This window comes from Balearica regulorum, chromosome 10 (assembly GCF_011004875.1).
Source record: "Balearica regulorum gibbericeps isolate bBalReg1 chromosome 10, bBalReg1.pri, whole genome shotgun sequence".
NCBI classification, from domain to species: Eukaryota; Metazoa; Chordata; class Aves; order Gruiformes; family Gruidae; genus Balearica; species Balearica regulorum.
In genome coordinates, this window is record NC_046193.1 from 6887503 (window position 1) to 6906923 (window position 19421).

Genomic DNA, 19421 nt, shown 5'->3' on the forward strand with positions numbered 1-19421 from the left:
GATTTGTTACCTTCTTAAATTTTTCTCCTTTTTCATTACTTTATTGTTCTTGCATTTTAGATTGCTGTATGCCATGAACTTTACAACACCATCAGAGATTACAAAGATGAACAGGGCAGGCTCCTTTGTGAGCTTTTCATTAGGGCACCGAAGCGAAGGTAAGACCATGGTTCTTGTTAAGCCTTGAACCTGAGATTTAATCAGGGAGTAAGTGGACATTGAGGAGTACTCCAGCATTAATAGCTGTGAAAAAATTAAGCTAAATTTGTCATAGTTTCACACCAGTGTGTGATCTGAGTATTTGATGTAATTATTCAATGGGACGTGCTAACATTGATGCCCTTTTTCAGTCAAAAAAGGATATGCTGAATTAAGTTAAAATGTTTCTTGTGACACCTGCATAAAACATCTATGTCTTTGACTATAAAACGTACCGCATAAGTGGTGGAACGTAATATTAAGGGCATATCTTGGGAAGATTAATAGAAGTGACCCTTGAAAATGCAGTAGATAAAGAGACTGAATTTTATCTTAAACTCAGAAAACTGAGGATAACAGAACATGCAATAAAGTAAGCCTACTAATAGACCACTGTCCAGATCTTTTAGCTGTAACAAAAATGCATTGTAAGTTTCTTTGTTTTATTTAGTCATAGACATGTACAAACTTTAGTGCTGTGGTTTTGGTTTTACTGCTTGGAATCTAATACCTGTTTTTGTCATTGCAACAGAAATCAGCCAGATTATTATGAAGTGGTTTCTCAGCCAATCGATTTAATGAAAATCCAACAAAAGCTAAAGATGGAGGAATACGATGATGTGAATGTGCTGACTGCTGATTTTCAGCTTCTCTTCAACAACGCGAAGGCTTACTATAAGGTGGGGAAAATGCATATAAAGACTCAAATTCATTGTAAAAGTGGTAGAGATGTTCAAATTCTTCCTTGGTTTGGCCAAAAATCTTTTCAATTTAGCCTTTATTATTGGTAAGGGAACCGCACACATTTCAGTTATTTGCATATATTTCTGTAAGGCTGACCGTATCTTTGTAAGATGTCCTACTATAGCGATTTTTCCTGTGGAAAACTATAAAATAATATTGGAAGGGTCTTCATGTAGTTTTCCAAAAGAGATAGAAAGCAAAAATAGAGATGTAAACTGAGAAAATTATTCTTCTGTCAAAGCCTTCCCATTTTATAACACATTCTGTGTGACATTTTGAAACAGAAAAAGGTTTTGGTTTTTTATTCCCAAAAGGAAGAGTTTATAAATAACAGGATTGTTGAATCTTTCTCTTCCATTGGCTACTTAATAATATGAAAAGGAGGCACATGGATTATCATGGTCAATGATGATAGATTGTGAGTGTGTGCAATGATGTAGCCCCATGTCCATTCCCCCAAACTGGGTATGTGTTTTATTTTAGATGTTAATGGTTTTCATTGCAGTTGCCCTAAGTAAAGTGGGGAAAAAACCTGGTTTAATTTTGTTTAATGGAAGGCTATGTTAAATATATAAAACAGTGAAATTGTATGAAGTGGCTGAGATGATACAGCAAATCTAACCCTGCTAATAGTACCTTTCGTATATCTTTGATGATCCAAATGGCTGCTTTCTGAATAACCCAACCAATGTAACCAGATGACATTCAGAAAAGCAATGTTTATTTTGTTTACATTTGTGAGTGTGTGTAGCTTTTTGAAAAACAATCAGATATATGGGTTATTGCATTTGCACATTCTGGTTACAGTAGAAGAAGTACAAAGATTTCCTCATTCATTGTGTACTCCTGAAGCTTTGCAAGGCACTCGCCCATTTATGTTGGCTTTTTCATGGTTTCTACATGAGGGAGACGGACTTGATAGCAGGAAAGAATGATTGGAGTTTTGTGAAACGTGTGCTGCCTTTGCCTACAGAACAGTGGATCAAAATTATGGCTGTATTGTAAAAACCTTGCATGTAGAATAGAAATAGGTAGCCATTTTTCTAGGATGAAAGAATGTTGACAATTCCAGAGAAATATGGAGTTGTGAGCTGGAGGTATGGCATGCAAACATAACCTCTTCTTTTTTCATCTTTTACCTTTCCCACACATTTCCAGTGACGCATGTAAAACAGGGACAGCTGATTCATTGTCGAGGTCTTTATTGCAGCAGGTGTTTTATTGGTAATGCTAGATTAGAATGGAAACCTTTGGGTTTTTAATATTTCTGTTAGAGTCTTACATTTTTGAGCATCTTGCGATAATATAGAAGGAAGCAGACTAGTGGAGCAGAACATCCTTTCAATCTGTTCCTCATAATGAACACCTGGTATCACATCTTAAGAATATTTAAACCTAATAAGTTAAGCTTAAGAATAGTTCTTGGGTTTCTCATTTGAATTACAAGCTGTCAGAGGTTGAGAGAGTAAGAAGAGTATAATCAGCAGTAATAAGGTGACATCTGCAGGAATACATGAAATAGAGGTTAAGTGACAGAGGAAAGGGAAAGAAAAACATGTAAGAGTGGAAAAGCAGTCTTTTTTCTGGGTGATGCTCTTAAGTAGTAATGTTAATAGGCACATGCTTGTCTGCCAACTCTGTATTTACAAAACCTAATTTGCTGACTAATGCTTCTGTCTCTTCCAGAAAATATACCTAGATATGTACTCAGGTGGTAGCATGTTGTCAAGTTCTTTGGAATTTCACAGTTAATGCTGAGTTATGGAAGAGTGTAAATCATTGCAGTGCTTTCAGAGATACTGGCACACTTATTGGCATTCTTCTTGTGTAGAAATTAATTTTCAAGTGCCACACAGTGGCAGCAGTATTGGCTTAAATCACATTTCTGGCATACTGATATTTAGTCTGTTTTAAATGTCAGTAGTGTTATGCTGCAACAAAACTTAATGATTTCTCCAGATTCATCTAATAGGCTTTTCCAAGCCTCAACCCAAGTAATTTTATTGCTAAGTTTTGCGAAAAACTTAGATGCTTTGGAGTGATAGAGGTTATATTTTTCTAGTGCTTATTGTGATTCTTAACATTTCTGTTGAAAAAAGACTGAATCGGGAATTTCCCAGGTTTTCTATTACTTATTTAATGCATTAAATACCTTTCAACTAATAATTTATAAATTTCTTACTGATAAGAAGGATCTGAATTTTGAGTAAAATGTTGGATTTGTTTTTGCAGCCCGATTCTCCTGAATATAAAGCTGCCTGCAAATTATGGGAGTTGTATTTGCGCACAAAAAATGAATTTGTTCAAAAAGGTGATGCTGAGGAGGAAGATGAAGATGAGGAAGGACATGACAATCAAGGCGCAAATTCTGAATTAGTAAGTGTGGGCATGACAGCTGCAGCTGGATGAGGCCATGGCTGTATGTGTCAGCTGACTGAGGGAGATTGGCCTCCATATGTGAAAAAGCATTGTCTTTTCATAGTTAAATTATGCCCCAAAAGGTATTTCTTATACAAGTTTATTAGTTAGTAATTTCACAGCATTATATGTGTGTTTCACTTTTGCCTAGCAAAAAAAAAAAAGTTATGAGGTTTTCTGATATAGGTAAAACGTGGCTCTGGTTTAGTTGAAACTAATATGATGTGTGCTTGATATCATGCCAACATTGAGGTTTGATGCAAGCAAGCTTCATGTCTAATGACATCATTTTCCAGTGTGTGTCCCATTCAGTTAGTGCAGCTGTTCCTGGAGTGTTTTATAAGCCAGATACGATGATAGGAAGTTTGAGCTTGTCTGGTTTTCGTGGTGTTGAGATGCATGTTGTCATTAACGTTGACAACCAAGTCTATTCTAACAATATGCAATGTATGTCTGACAGTCTACAGTGTAAATGTGAAATTAAAGTTTTCGCGTGTGCTTTACCTAAATGCATAAACAGTGTTGTTTTCAAAAGTTGCATCCCTGTTTAATAGCTGATTTTTTTTCTTTGAAAAGTAAATTCATATATTTCCGTGCAACTTGAAGCACTCCACTATGGCAGCTATTAAAACTTCTTGTGATTTCATTTCTTATATTAGTCATCTCCAGGTTACCTGAAGGAAATTCTTGAACAGCTTCTTGAAGCTGTAGTTGTTGCTACAAACCCGTCAGGACACCTCATAAGTGAACTGTTTCAGAAGCTTCCTTCTAAAGTGGTGGGTATTTTAATAATATTGGTTGTGTTCTAAGTTGGAAACCTGGATGTTTGTATAACTGGTGATACACACTATGATGGGCACGCTCAGGATGCAGTTCTTTGTTACATTCTGATCAGTGGTAAGCTCCAGCTGCTTTTAGAGCTTCTCTCCCTTCTTTGCTCCTACCCACTCATTCCCAGCCCTTCATTTCAGATTGGGGTTTGCCCTGTTCTGCCAGTTCAGTTATTTGAGGTTTTTTGGTGCAGAGTTTTTAATCTTTTTAAATATGTCTGATTTCACTGTTCTCTTTAAGGGTGTGGTGTAACAAGTTTAACCAGCAAAATAAATACTCTGAAGACCATCACCATGTGTTTTGCTTTCAGACAGAACTGTTCCTTTATGTCAGTTTATTGAGGAATTATAATTCCTTGTATCTGCCTTATGATCTGGCTTGCCCAAATTGAAGCGTAGTGCTGTGTTTATGAAGCTTACACTGTTCTTATCTGCAATTAATCTAATAGCTCATTTTATGAGCTACTAGAACAATAGCTTTGTGACTGTTTATAGTAATATGTAAATTATTTTTGTTTCCCAGCAATATCCAGATTATTATGCAATAATAAAGGAGCCTATAGATCTTAAAACTATTGCCCAAAGGATACAGGTACAGTATGAGCATATTAATGTGTCATAGTATATACTTGTTTAACAGTAAGCATTCTAGAATTGTTAGAAGTCAAAGTTTATGGGGGTAGGAAGGGCAATGTGTTTTCCCCTTGGTACTTAAAAATCTGAATGCTGTACTGATTTAATGTTCTGTCCCGGGTTAATGTTGCAGAAGTAGCTTTGTTGAAGATCAAGCATTGTGAACTGTAGTGTGCTGGCATGGAGCCTGAATATCTTGGGTTCCTTGATGTTTAATGGTTTAAAGTAGTTCCTTGGCAAGTACTGCTAATGTAAAACATTGAGGTATTGCAGCTTGGTCGTGCATTATCATCACCTACTTCTGTTCTGTTGCTATAAATAGATGTTTTGTACTGATGCATTTTTCATCTTACTTCTCCAGTAATTTGAAATACTGTTCTGTTATTCTAGCATTTTGTGTAATAGTGAGGGATAGTACCTAGACTAATTGAACTAGAGGATAAAGGTAAAATAACATTTTGTCAGAACCCTTCAACATTAAGATAATCTAGATAATGATTATTAGCATTTGTATCATCATTAGTTAGCATTCGTAAGCACTATAAGGATATTGCCATCCGGAGGGACCTTGACAGGCTGGAGAGGTGGGCCCATGTGAACCACACGAAGTTCAGCAAGGCCAAGCGCAAGGTCCTGCACGTGGGTCAGCGCAATCCCAAGCACGACTACAGGCTGGGTGAGGAATGGATTGAAAGCAGCCCTGAGGAGAAGGACTTGGGGGTATTGATTGATGAGAAGCTCAACATGAGCCGGCAGTGTGCGCTTGCAGCCCAGAAAGCCAACTGTGTCCTGGGCTGCATCAAAAAAGGTGCGACCAGCAGGTTGAGGGAGCTGATCCTGCCCCTCTACTCCGCTCTTGTGAGACCCCACCTGGGGTACTGCGTCCAGCTCTGGGGGCCCCAGTACAGGAGAGACATGGAGCTGTTGGAGCGAGTTCAGAGGAGGGCCACGTAAACTGATCGGAGGGCTGGAGCACCTCTCCTGTGAGGACAGGCTGAGAGAGTTGGGATTGTTCAGCCTGGAGAAAAGGCGGCTCCGGGAAGATCTAATTGCGGCTTACCAGTATCTGAAGGGAGCCTACAGGAAAGATGGTGAGGGACTGTTTATCAGGGAGTGTAGTGACAGGACAAGGGGTAATGGGTTTAAGCTGAAGGAGGGTCAATTTAGATTAGATGTTAGAAAGAATTCTTTACTGTTAAGAGTGATGAGGTACTGGAACAGGTTGCCCAGAGAGGCTGTGGATGCCCCATCCCTGGAAGTGTTCAAGACCAGGTTGGATGAGGCTTTGGGCAACATGGTCTAGTGGAGGGTGCCCCTGCCCGCAGCAGGGGGGTTGGAACTAGATGATCTTTGAGGTCCCTTCCAACCCAAACCATTCCATGATTCTATGATGTAGCGCTTATGTTTATTACTTTCTGTTTTGATGACTTTTTTTTTTCAGATACTTATCTGTTCTCTTTATAACTGTGTGCTTGTTTTTCTATAAGTGTTCCATTTATTCTATATGAATTCCCTTTGCTTTTCACTATTGACTTAGCTCTTATGCTGTCTGAAGATTGCCACTTTAACCAGTTCTGGTTTTTGTTGTATAGAATGGAACCTATAAAAGCATTCATGCAATGGCCAAGGATATAGATCTTCTGGCAAAGAATGCCAAAACCTACAATGAGCCTGGATCACAAGTATTCAAGGTTAGTTTCAGTTGTTCATAGTTTGATTTCAGTTCGGATACTCTTTGCTACTTTCTGTGCTGATTGATCCTTAAATGAATTTTTTTCCATAAGACTCTAAAGATTGTTTGTTTGTTTGTTTTTAAAAAATAGCTATTAGTGGCTTTTCCTTTTTTATATTGCTTTTAGTATAATTGGAGTGTACATAATGTGTTGGGTTTTTTTCTTGAGGCATATGATTTTTTCCAATTAAATTTTATCTCAGGATCTGAGTTACACAACTTGCTTGGAGGAATGGAGGATCCCTGTAGTTGTAATTGAAGTTGAAATGACTGAAACTACAGGTTAAAGTTATAGTGGTAGTACTCAGCTGTTATCTCTTTCCAGACTGCAGAACTGTTTATGGTTTTCATCAGAAGCTTGAAAACTGGAGTCGTGCCTCCTTTGTATAGTTTTTGAAGATCCTCTTCTATTTAGCCATATTTTTTCTGACCATGCACCTCCTATTTTTTTCATACTTAGTTGACCAGCATTTTGTGTATAAATTATCACATTGCTGTTTCCATGTATTCTGGAACTAAGAGAATTTCAGTGGTAAATTATTCTTCTGCGTGCTCGGTTTTTAAGGGCTTTGTAGTGAGACACCTTGTATACGTATAGTGGTATTACGTGGTTCATGGACTTTGCCAATTGCACTTCTATTTGGATTGTAGTTTCAGTTCTTACCGACATTACTCACACTTGTACCCTTACTCAAAACTTGTAATCTCTATTTTGTGAACTGTTACTCTGAGCATTGAGTCCACGGGTGTAGAATGAGAGAGAGAGCAAGCATTGTAAAGCTCGGTAACGGTAGTAGCTTTTTGATTGCAAAGTCACAGAAACTCATTTGCCTGTTTAGTTCAAAGTGGTATTCCTGTATATTTGCAAATTGTAGATTTCTTAATTTTTTTTTTTTTTTTAAAGGATATGACAGAAAATCTATTCAGTTTTTGCAGGACACTGTGGGTGTATTTCAGGCAAACTTTGTTCTATGCTTCATTTCTGATGCAAAATTGTTTTCTATCTAAATGTAAAAACCCCTTCATTTTTGTTTTAGATTTTTAGATAGATGGATATACCTGAATATAACATTCTTCACTTTCAACATTAAACAAAAAAATTCTTTTAATTGACAGGATGCAAATGCGATTAAAAAAATATTTAATATGAAAAAAGCTGAAATTGAACACAGTGAGTTGGCCAAGTCAAGTCTCCGAATCAGGTACTGCAAACAGAGTTCTCTTTGTAATCTTATATACAAATCTCTATAGACATTCCCTTAATTTTGCTGTGGCGAATGTAGTGGGAAATAATTGCTTGAAAACTCACTTTATTGTTGTTTTAAAAGTTAGGAATCGTAAAATAGTTTTTGGAAGGAAACTATTTATTGGAATACTTCTGTGGTGAAATATTTCTGTGATGTACTTGATTATGAAAAACAGCGTCAGTGGATCTTTTATAACTTAAGCTATGGCCAACTTCCACCATATGTATTTATAAGTTAATAACAAAAGGAATAGTGAGCAATAAGGTGCTGTGTTGTGCTTTGCTTTATGAAAACCAATTTCTAGCTATGAAAAGAGGTACAGGAAGCTGAAGATCTGTACCTATTATTTAGCAAAGCATAGATTTGGTCTTGAATAGGAAGATATAAAACATCGTTGGTAGCTCTGTTTCATGGAGTGATTTTATTTAGGAAGCAGCATTTTCTTCCTCTGAAAATCCATGGTGTACAGACAAGTGATGCCGTCATTTTAGATTTTCTTATCTGAAATGCAATTAGATTTATTCTTGTATAAACTTTTTACTTGTAAGTAACACTCAAAAGTAGGTTTAGATATTATTTTCCAGTATGAGCCATGTCATTTATCTAAAAAAATAACTTGTAAGTCATCCAAGGAGTTAGCAAACAAGGTGGACTCTCTTATGTATTTGAGCTGTTTACTGGTATTTGATACTGGAAAATAACTGCTGTCGTTCCCTGCAAAGGTTTGTATGGTACAACTGAGAACACTGGCACTCCCTTACTTTACTGAAAGGCAGTTTAAATTTTCTTGTTGTCTGAAAAATGTGTAAATGGTGTCAGTATTAAAAGTATTGCCTAGGATTATTGTATGGGAAAGAAATTGAAGTTACCGGATTGATTTTTACTATTTGGGGCTTTGAGACGTTCAACCTATGTAGAGTTTTTTCTGGTTCATTTGTTCAGTGTTAGCATACTTCCCATGTTTGGATGAATCATTGTTGGAGCATATAAAAATATAAAAGCAGAAATAGTGTTAGGGAGTAATTCCCGATACATATTTTAATAATTTTCCTTCTTGAATGTATGTGTAGTGCAAGGAGACCTTGATTCTGCAGGCAATGAATGTACACGTGTTTGCTTTGCAGTAACCGGAATTACGTATAGGCATAGAGGTTTTCTATTTAAATTGTGATTTTTATTTTCTTTTTCTCACTGTGTTGGCCATTGATGAAGCTTGGGATATCACAAGTGTGTGTCACGTTTAATTTTGAGGCTTAACTGTTTTTCTTCAAAATAAAGATGTTTGCATAAGAAGGGATGACAGATAAATCACACTGATATTTGTTAGTTGAATTCCTCTCTTGCACTGCCAACCCATTTCCACTTCTCACCACCTTATTCTAGATGTTGTCATATGTACTGTGTTCTCAATAGACCTGCAAGTCCTGAAGTAAGCTGAATGTCAGAATGTCAGCTCCCTTCTTTGTTTCTCTAACTTGTAAAAAAAAAAAAAAAAAAAATTATAATGCCTGAAGCAGGCTACAATAATGAATTTGCTTAATGCAAAAAAAAAAAAAAAAATCAGAGTGAGAGAGAAGTACCGTGAAAAACAAACCTTACACCTGCTGTTCTGCATTTCACTGGTTGCTTTTTTTTATCAAACCATTATTCTTTTTTTGTTTCTTTTTGTTGAATCTGCATCACAGAATCATATTTTTTTTTTAATTTAAATTCCTAACTGCTTATTTGTCTCAAAGGGGGGTCTCCTGTACCTGTTGCTAATTTTGGTAAAATACCCCCTATAAGTTCACTTAATTTACTATATTTTTCTTCTGAATTTACATGTGGTTTTCTTTGTCATTGATGGATCAGGCTCAAATACATCATAGCACTACTAACCTAAGCTCTACAGACGTGTTGCCTCTGTGTCAAAAATCATGCTTTTCTATTGCAGAGTTCATTGTATCCTTTGTCATATTAAATTGCTCTTTGTTGGTGCATTTAACTGTCCTCCCTCAAATAAAGTGACAAAATAAAGTTGCTTGACAATGTGCACTGTTAAGCAACTTGACAGTGATTTTGTGAAGTACTGATAAAACACGATTGGATCTGTATGATTAGCTTTATCTGGATGCTAAGGAACATTTTGTTGGCTGCTTTCACTGCTATTGTAGGCTGAGCTGCGTGTGTAGCTATTAATCCTCAATCTAAATGTTACCTTCCTCTGAATTTATTAAAAAAAAATATATTAATGCTGGGCCACTAAATTAATCTTAGTATTACCTATAGCTTTAAAACATTTTATACCTGTCTCTGAACTTTTTGGCTGATCTGTCAAAGTAATTCTGTAAAAAGCTTTATCCTTGCTGCATCTTTTCTTGGGTCTAAGGTGGGCCTCTTTTTTTCCCCTTTTCTTGGCTTGTCTCTTCTGCCTTAAGGACTCCATCAAATTTGACTACTTCCAAGCTGACAGGTCCTTCCTCACAAGGTAAAGGCAGTGTTGGTGATGAGAGAAATTCTTCTAACAAATATTATCGGTAAGTAAATTATAGACTTGGAGGAAAAGCTGGGTCCTCATCATATGGAAATACTAAAATTTAAAATTTTAGTGGGGTGGGGTTTTTTTTAGTTGAAATTACTCTTCAATATTGAATCATAGAACCATTCTATGATTCAATATTGAAGAGTATTCTCAACTAATAAATAAAACCCCAAACAAAACCCACCCAAACCATTAGCAAATACTTTTGAGATGCAAATATATTTCCATCAAATGTCTATTAAGTCTGATTTAATAAGTTACTTTGCCATAATCACTCTTCCATGTTTGATTTTATATTTAACACTTCAAAACACCTGTTGTGAAATACTCTGTATGCAATTATTTCCTTAGAAATGTTCTGAAGAACAATATGTTAAGCTTCATTGCAAGATAAGGCAGGTGAAAAATAACATGAAAATGTGTTGTAAACCTAGAAAAATTATACTTGGAGACTGAAAAGAAATAATAAGTAGGACTAAATAATTAAGAGGTGGATGGTGGAAACCAATGAAGCCTGTAAACAGAAAGTACTGCATCTGGGATGCATGTACAGCAAATTTGCAGAGTAGACTGGATTACTGGAGGCTTTCTGGTTTGTTCTTTCAGTCATCAGTTGAGAATTTTGGTACCTAGCACAGATCTCGTGTCTACAGTCTGTGGCTTACTGTCTTGAAACAGTACTTACTCCTGGCTAATTCCCTGTATGTGTACTCTGAAACCCTGGTTTAACACCCAGCTGCAAGGGTCTTTAAGGGATTGAGCAATTGTACAGAGTTGCTGTCATTTCAAGCAACCCATCTGCTTTTTCCTAGTCTTCACTTTGCTCCCACAGGGCAAGGCTGAGCCCATTGCTGGAGGTGCTTAAAGAGCTGATGTAGTAGAAAAGCGGAGATTGTCAGGTGTAGCCTACAGTGTAGGTATGGAATGTTGTGCCCCAGGTTTGGGACAATAGGGAGGAAGAGAGGGATGCTGGAGAAGTCTTTGTAAGACCATAGCCAGTGCGGACACTGATTTATTCCACCTGGAAAGCAGAGGAAGCTGCTTCAAATACAGGCACTCTGTGCTGAAAATGCTGAACGTGGGAATGAGAGAAGATAGTATATACAGCTTACAGCGTGCTGAATTCCTGCATGTAGACAAATCCCTATAAAAAGTGTCAAATAACAAAGTTATTAATTGAGAGGGACTTGTTATAATCCCCTTTTCCTCCCACTAATTCAAATACTCGAGTATTCAAAATAGGACAGAAGATAGATAGCTTGAGCTCTAGATTTCTGACTGTGTGTTCAGTTTTTCAGTTTGAGGGACCACCTCTTAAAATAGAGGCAGACTCATGGATCGTTAACAGTTTCTCTTGTTAAGGACTCCGGTCTTTTCTTGCATAGTCATGTCCGTATTCCTGATAATGTTGGTGACTGTCATGAGCTTCACTTGTTTACATACACGCTATGGGTGACTGTTAATGGTTAACATGACAACCCTTTTTTTTTTTTCTTAAATTTGGCACATTTTTTTTCTTTTTCTCTTTTATAGCAACAAAAGATCAGCCCAAGGGGATCGTTTATCAGCAATAACCATGGCATTACAGTATGGATCAGAAAGTGATGAGGATGCAGCTTTGGCTGGTAGGAACTGAAATGCATTTTCTCTATTTATTTTCTTCAATTAAAATGTTTGGAATAAGCAAAATCATAGAGCTCCTGATGGATTCAAATATGTTTGTTTCAAAAATATTCTGCAGTGTTTCCAAACTCAGCATGGAATTCTGTTAAATCCAATCCCTGTTTCCTCTAAGTACAAATTTATAAAAGTACAGCTGGTAAGATAGGGTAGGCCAAACTTGCTTGCACATTTTGAATTTAGTGTGTGTATTTCCTAGTCATCCTGGTTTTGGCTGAGATAGAGTTAATTTTCTTCCTAGCAGGTGGTGTAGTGTGTGTTTTGGATTTAGGACCAGAATAATGTTGATAACACACTGTTTTAATTGTTGCCAAGCAGTCAAGGACTTTTCAGCTTCTCATAGCAACCTACCAGCAAGAAGATGGGGGGCATCCAAGAAGCTGGGAGGGGACACGGCCAGGACAGCTGACCCAAACTGGCCAAAGGGATATTCCATACCGTATCGCGTCATACTCAGTATATAAATAACCAGGGCAGTTGACCGGGAGACAGCGTGGCTCAGGAACTAGCTGAGCGTTGGTTCTGGGTAGTGAGCAATTGTGCTGTACATCACTTGTTTTGTATATTCTCTTATCATTGTTATTATTATTATCTTCCTTTTCTGTCCTATTAAACTGTCTTTATCTCAAGCCTTTTTCTTTTTGATTCTCTCCCTCATCCCACTGGAGGGGGAAATAGTGAGTGGATGGCTGTGTGGTTGTCTTAGTTGCCTGCCGGGTTCAACCACAACACAACTGTACTTATCCTAGCTTTAGGAAACTGTTGCTTGTTTTCATTCCTTCTAATATGAAACAGAAGAGGAGACACTGGAGAATACATTGGGTGCTCCTTACAGTAAAAGAGATTTACAGTGCTGCAATTGTTTAAGTGAAGTCTCACACTCGCTTGTTCTCTCTTGCTCTTTTGTGCCATTGGTCTTCTAAGTACTTGTCAGGTTTTATTTTATAAGGTAAAGATAATCTATATGAGGTATAAGGATGGATAAATGTTAGAATTTGAATTAGGAACATGGAGTCTAGCCTAGCAGTCATGAAATTTTGCATGAAGGTTAAACCAAAAACACATAAAAAGGCATGCCTTCATACAACATCCTTAGTTTCATAATAAGCATGCTTTAGCATTATACTATAAGCATATATGCTGTAATACATGGATTATATCAGATATTTCAGTATTGTTATAGATTGTCTTTTAAGTAAGCCTGTCTTGATAGTTACATTCTCAGTAACTTCCTTACGTTCATCTTGGAGCAGGCTTCCAAAATGTTTTTGCACAAATACCATTGTTTTCTTTTTTGTTTACACTATTTCTGTGTTGATGTGAAATGATGCATCCTCTTCAATATATATTTTTCAGGCATTCATTTCACACCTGGTAACTGAATTACACTCACCACTGTTTTCCAGTGGATGGCTGTGCTGTAGAATTTTTGGATCATTTTAGATCTTGCTGCAGGCAAAACCATTTTTATTCCTGTTTAGCCTGGAGTTCAGTTATTGCTTCAGAGCAGCTGTTTTCTGGGAGGTGTGAGGAGTATTTATTAGCTTGGTTCAGTGTATTGTTAGCTGCTGTTTTTGCAAATTGTAATTCTGTAAAAATGCATAGCTTTTTACATCTTTATATGATTTAAATTCTTGAAGTGATTTAACAACTTTCAGGTGCCACCTTTACTATGGATATTATTGTTACCTTCATGGCACCTTTCGTATACATCTGAGATTTTTGCCTTACTGCTGTTGAAGCTCTCCTACCTTTACTGCCTTCACCTAAGAGGCAATGTCACTTTTTTTGGCAGACCTCTGTCACCTTAAGATTTTCTGTCTCTGGATGAAAAGGATTTTCATTTAAACCAGATGGTGTTTTTATTGGTTGCTCTGGTATCTCATCTTTTTTCCTTCCTCTAACCCTCATTAAAATAAATGAGAACTAGACTGCATGACTGAACATGAAGAGAACTTTCTCCTTCTTGATAAAGAGAACAAAATCTTTGTATGTTTCTTTGACTGTAGCAGTTGACTAAGCAGTGAACAATAACTGTTTCCAACTTGGAATTTATCCTCACAGTTTCAGAGGGTGTCATGGTGTGATGGAACTTGTAGATTTCCAGCTCAGATGTACTAGAACATGAGCAGCTTCTGTGGTTCCCTTGCTCCTCGCTCTATATCTGTAAAGGCAGGCATAGATGGTCATTATGTATTACTTATAAGTATTTAATTTTGTAAACAAAGCTATTTTATTATTATTACATTTTTAAATGTTTTAAGAGTGGATGTTCCTTTTGGTTTTACTAGCATCTGTTTTCAGTTAGACTTTGAGCATTCATTCTTGTCTAGGTGCTTTGGGACCACGCTTGTTTAAAGCAAATCACTTACTGAGTAAAGACTAATTTTTTTTCATATACATTCAAATACTCTCCTCTCTCTGGAGTAAGAGTACACGTATTGATACGTGCATTTATATCTGAGAATAAAGCTCAGTTCCCATTGTAACTTAGATGGCTTCCTCCTTTTGCAGTGAAGTCAATTTAACATCACTCCATTATGAAGCTGTCCCTTCATTAGGAAACGGTCACTGTGGTATAGAATAAAGAGCAGGAAATACATTTTGTTTGGGACTGTTAAATGGCATATAGTTTGTGGTTATTGTTTACCACATTAGGTCATGTCCATCCGTCCCACCCCCCCGTATCTGCTAACAGTAGTAGTGCTAACAGCTGCATGAAAGAGGAATAACTGCCTGTTACCTTCCACTGCCAGTGTGTGCTTGGTGGAGATAGGGGACCTGGTGCTACTGCATATTAAAGAATCTACAGTGCTGCATTAGATTGTTTGTTGTATAGCAAAATAGGGATTTTTCTATCTTCTGATCTGAATAATACGTTCTTCTTCAGTTCTTAAGATATTGGGTTTTGTATTAGGAGAACACTATAATTTTCTGAATACATAAGAATATATAATGTTTGACACATCACTTTTAAGGAACGTACACATCACAATGAAAATGTTTATAGCTGTATTACAATATTATGTAAACACTTTCCTTTTAGTGCCTGTTTAATTTACTTAGATTTTTATTTTAGGGAATGCCTTGTGTTCTACTTTTAATACAAAGAAAGTACATTTCTTATTTAGGGTATTGAACTGCTTGTTGCTGGCTGCCACATGTCAGAGAACAGCAATATACCTGAATAGTTTCTTTTTTTTTCTCTTTTATAAAAACACATTCTTCAGTTTTTTCTGTTCTGTTTCTTACTTTTTTTGATGGAGCACTCAGAACTGAACTGGTTCAGTAAACAAAACCAAAGACAGTATTTTGCTGCGTAATCTGTTTTGGAAACTCGCTTTACCTGATAGCATTCTCTTAGCTGTTAGCATTTATCTCCATGTTCAGGTTGATATGTTAGGTACAGGAAAACACAGTGCTACCTCCAGTTTTTGTTTTGATCTGAGTTACTCTGTCCAGCTCCTGCTTTGACGGTTACTATGTAGTAGATGCTAGGCCATTAAGCGATGCTGATTGGCATAGAGATACATAAATAGGATAATTTTGAGTAACTTCCCTGAGTCAGTAATGAACGTCTTCATAATGTGTTTGCACATCTGCTGAGGTCTGCTTTTGTTTGAGCTTGCATCTAACCTGTCTGGTAGATCTCATACGTCATACACTCATATAGATCCGCAATGTCACACTGCAGAGGTAGAATGATAGTACTGTGTTGTTATGCAGTCAGAGTGTCCCCTGACGTTGTCATCATTTCAATATGTCTTTACTGAACTTGGATAAAAAGCTTGAGACATTGCCAGCCGCCACCGAGCAATAATGAAAATGCCAGCTGGAAACTTGGCGTGAGTGTTAGACAGCTGTCTTTTGTGTAACTGAATTACCCAGTGTGTCATCTGCCAAACTTTCCTTCAAACTGTAACTCATAAGAGGGGGGGAAAGGGTGAATAATTTAACTCTAATATGTGCAAAACCACGTAGATTTTCTGTTATGCCTGTCTGCAAGGTACAAATTATACCGTTTGTGTTACTGAGAAATGTGGAAAGGTTGGCCATTTATTGCTTCTCATCCCATATTTCCACTACCAGAGTTTTTTCATTCCTTTGTGTTTCTGTTGCTCATGTAATGTTTCTCCTAATTTTATCTGCAGTAAATGTTAGTTCTTCATAGCATTTCTTTCGTTCATCCTAATCCTGAAGCACAATACATGCTTCATATAACTAGGAAAGCTTGCCATAAAATTTGTGAATACTTATTATAAAATGTTTTTGCTAATTATATAATAATTCTAAAATACTTATTTTTCCTTCATTTTGCGGCATACATTGGAGGTGCACCTTCAGGCTGTAGTGTCAGGGTTTTTTTTGCTAAACATCACAGTTTTTTAATTGAGCTGTGAGTAATATGGTCTAAAGGATTATAGAAGTTTTGAAGTCACCTTTTTGATCACAAGTACTCATATTAATAGTTTGATGGGTAAATGAGGATGTAGCTGTTTTATAGGTAGTGTGTGGTTGAATAGTCCTGTTATGTAGTCTCCTATATGGACACTTCTTGGCCCTTGTAGGTGGCAAGGCAGTATTACCTATGACAGAACTTAAATCTCATCTGATAAGAGATTACGATACTGTAGATAACATGCTTTTTTGGTCAGCTTGAGGCTCATAAGATATATTTGTGATGTTCTTTTCTGAGGTATGAATCTGACTGCCAGCCAGGGCTGAACGCCCTCAACTGAGTATTCTGCCTTTTCTTCTGATTTAGATCTTTATCCATTTGAAAAGCCAACCAAAAAAACCCACTCTGAGTTGTCCTGCTGAGTTTCCCATTTTTCCTTTCTCTCTGTGCAGCTGCTGCTCGTTATGAAGAAGGAGAATCTGAAGCCGAGAGCATTACTTCTTTCATGGACACTTCTAATCCTTTTTATCAGCTTTATGACACAGTTAGAAGTTGCCGAAATAATCAGGGCCAGCTCATATCTGAACCCTTCTTCCACTTGCCATCCAAGAAAAAGTATCCTGATTATTATCAGCAAATTAAAGCACCTATTTCATTGCAGCAGATCAGGTAAGAAAACAAAATGCAAACTACATCTGGCAGGAAACTATTCAAGGGTTTCTTTTATTTCCAGACTCCTATCTTGTGGTCAAGTTGTTGATACATCTTACCTCTATATTTGGTTGCTTCTTGTTTCGAGTCAGTCTGCATCAGTCTTTTGATTGTCTTTTATAGATGACCGCCATTGGGTTTATTTTCCATGGAGTTTCATTTGTAATCTGCCTGAAGGGTTACCACATCAATAATTCTGAAGGCCAAGTGGGCAGCAGAGATGAAAGCTTTTTCAGAACCCCCCATTATTCTCTTTCTTTGACCCTGATGACTTGGTTATCTCTTACTGCCATGTTTTTTAAATTAATAATCTTCAGTAACGTGAATTGTAGAAAGATAATTGCAATTACATTCCTTTTGTCTAGGTCACAGTATAACTGTGGAGAATAATTATTTTCATTCGTGATGTAGCTAGCCTGGACTGAAGTACCAAAGCAGTATGCCATTTAGAAATCTGTGAGCCATGAAAGATGTATCAGCTGGCAGAGCACAGTTGTTGGATTAAAAACCTGAGTAAAAAGAAGTGAGCAATAGCTTTCTTTAGCGGTCCAAGATAAGCTAATACGATGGATATGTGTCAGAGTCCTGAGTGCATTGATAGACCTAAATGGCACTGACGAGCCTTGGGTGGCCCTTGCCACCTGCCCAGTGGCCCTTGGGGCTCCAATCCCTGCCTGAGCTACGCTGCAGGAGTGCTGGTCCTCCAGCTTGAGTGAGTGAGGACTGGACCTGAACACTGTTCATGTCTTTGTCATCTGCTCTAAGACATAGCTCTGTAAATTTTCATTATACCATAATATGATCTCTTAGACTTGGTATAATCATTGAATAAACAACGTCTTTGTTAAATCAGAAAGTAACAAAGCTGCTGCTTTTTTTTTTTTTTTTTTCTTCTTTACCTGTCAGGGTGTTTTGCCTGTGCTGTGGAACAAGTACAGAGCTGACACCCTGGTTATCTGTCCATCAGTGGCTTTAAAACATTTTTTCTTATGTCTTAGTACAGCTGTTGGCTTGGCAAAGGAACTGTCTTGTCTTAAATAAAGCACAAAATGTACTTGATGTGGAGAAAAAAAAAAGATGAAATTTAGAAAAATCGTCGACAGTTGTCAGGGAGCTTTTTGTCTGAATGTACCAAAGAGTATCGGCTCAAATTACATATATACAGATTTAATTGGGAGACACCTTCCAATGAAAATATACATGATATCAGTTATAGGACAAATAATTTGTGATAGAGAGGCAGCTGCACTTTTTGCTTTCCTTACAGTGTAGGCAGGTTGCATCTGGCTATGTGAGCAGTACAGAAATCATGTGCAAATGTATGATGAGCAATTACTTATTGCCTGAGAGCTTAGAGAATAAAAAGGGACAGACAGTCTTTTTTAGAAATAGTGTTTGTAGCTCACAAGTTAAAGTACAGTATTTATAATAGTCCAACTTCTTTTAGCAAATTCTGAAATTCAATGTTCTTACCACATAATCTTCACTTTTTACTATACCTGAAAAAACCTTGAAGTCATGCATATGTGCTTTAGAGAAAACTGAAGCTGGCATGGTTTTACTGATACTGCAAATATGTCTTTAGGTATTCCAAACTGCTGCTTATTAAGAGTGGAGGGGGTTTTGTGGTTGTTCTTGGTTGTTTGGGGTTTTTTTTAAGTTGTTGAGGTTTTTCGTGGTTTTTTGATTTTGTTTTGTATTTTTTGAGATGTACCTACAAAGACCATATCTTCTTTTCACAGACGGGGACAGAAAAGTTAATTGTCCTAGTGAAAAGTTGAAGGTGTTGGAGTAAAGCCTGGCATTCCAATCTCCTCTGTTTTGCTTCAGTGTCTGGGTACCTAGGCTATCCTGCCAGAGTGAGCTGTGAAATGTGTGGCCGTTGCAGATTTTACAGCTAGTCATATGTTTCAAGAGTTTGCATGTGTTAAATGCAAGAAAATCCTTTACAAAATAATGTACGATTTCTAGAGGGAGAGTATGGGTATGTTTTGTCTTAATGAGATGCACGTTATACTTATTCCAGCATCTTAGTCAGTTTATGAGCATTATGAACCTCAGCCATTTGAGCTGAGTGCTGATCCCGAGCTGTTCCTGGATGTCAGAAGTAATCCTTCTGATGGCTTTAGTTTTCTGCTAGTTTCCTTCTGCCTTGGTCTTTACAGAATCACAGAATATCTGAGGTTGGAAGGGAGACCAGTCCAACGCCTGACTATAGCAGGGTCACCCGGAGCCAGTTGCCCAGGACTGTATCCAGTTGCATTTTGAATAGACTCCACAACCTCCCTGGGTAACCAGTGCTGGTGTT

The 19421-nt window shown here is 37.2% G+C and overlaps 1 protein-coding gene across 1 annotated transcript in view; it reads left to right on the top strand.

The window, feature by feature from the left end:
* The window catches only part of PBRM1 (polybromo 1), a 66790-nt gene that overhangs the window by 4789 nt on the left and 42580 nt on the right, over positions 1-19421 (top strand). The window contains 10 exon segments of the mRNA XM_075761883.1: positions 61-158; positions 731-878; positions 3175-3318; positions 4020-4136; positions 4714-4782; positions 6416-6514; positions 7672-7757; positions 10220-10318; positions 11857-11948; positions 16855-17071. Coding sequence (XP_075617998.1) covers positions 61-158; positions 731-878; positions 3175-3318; positions 4020-4136; positions 4714-4782; positions 6416-6514; positions 7672-7757; positions 10220-10318; positions 11857-11948; positions 16855-17071 — 1169 coding nt within the window.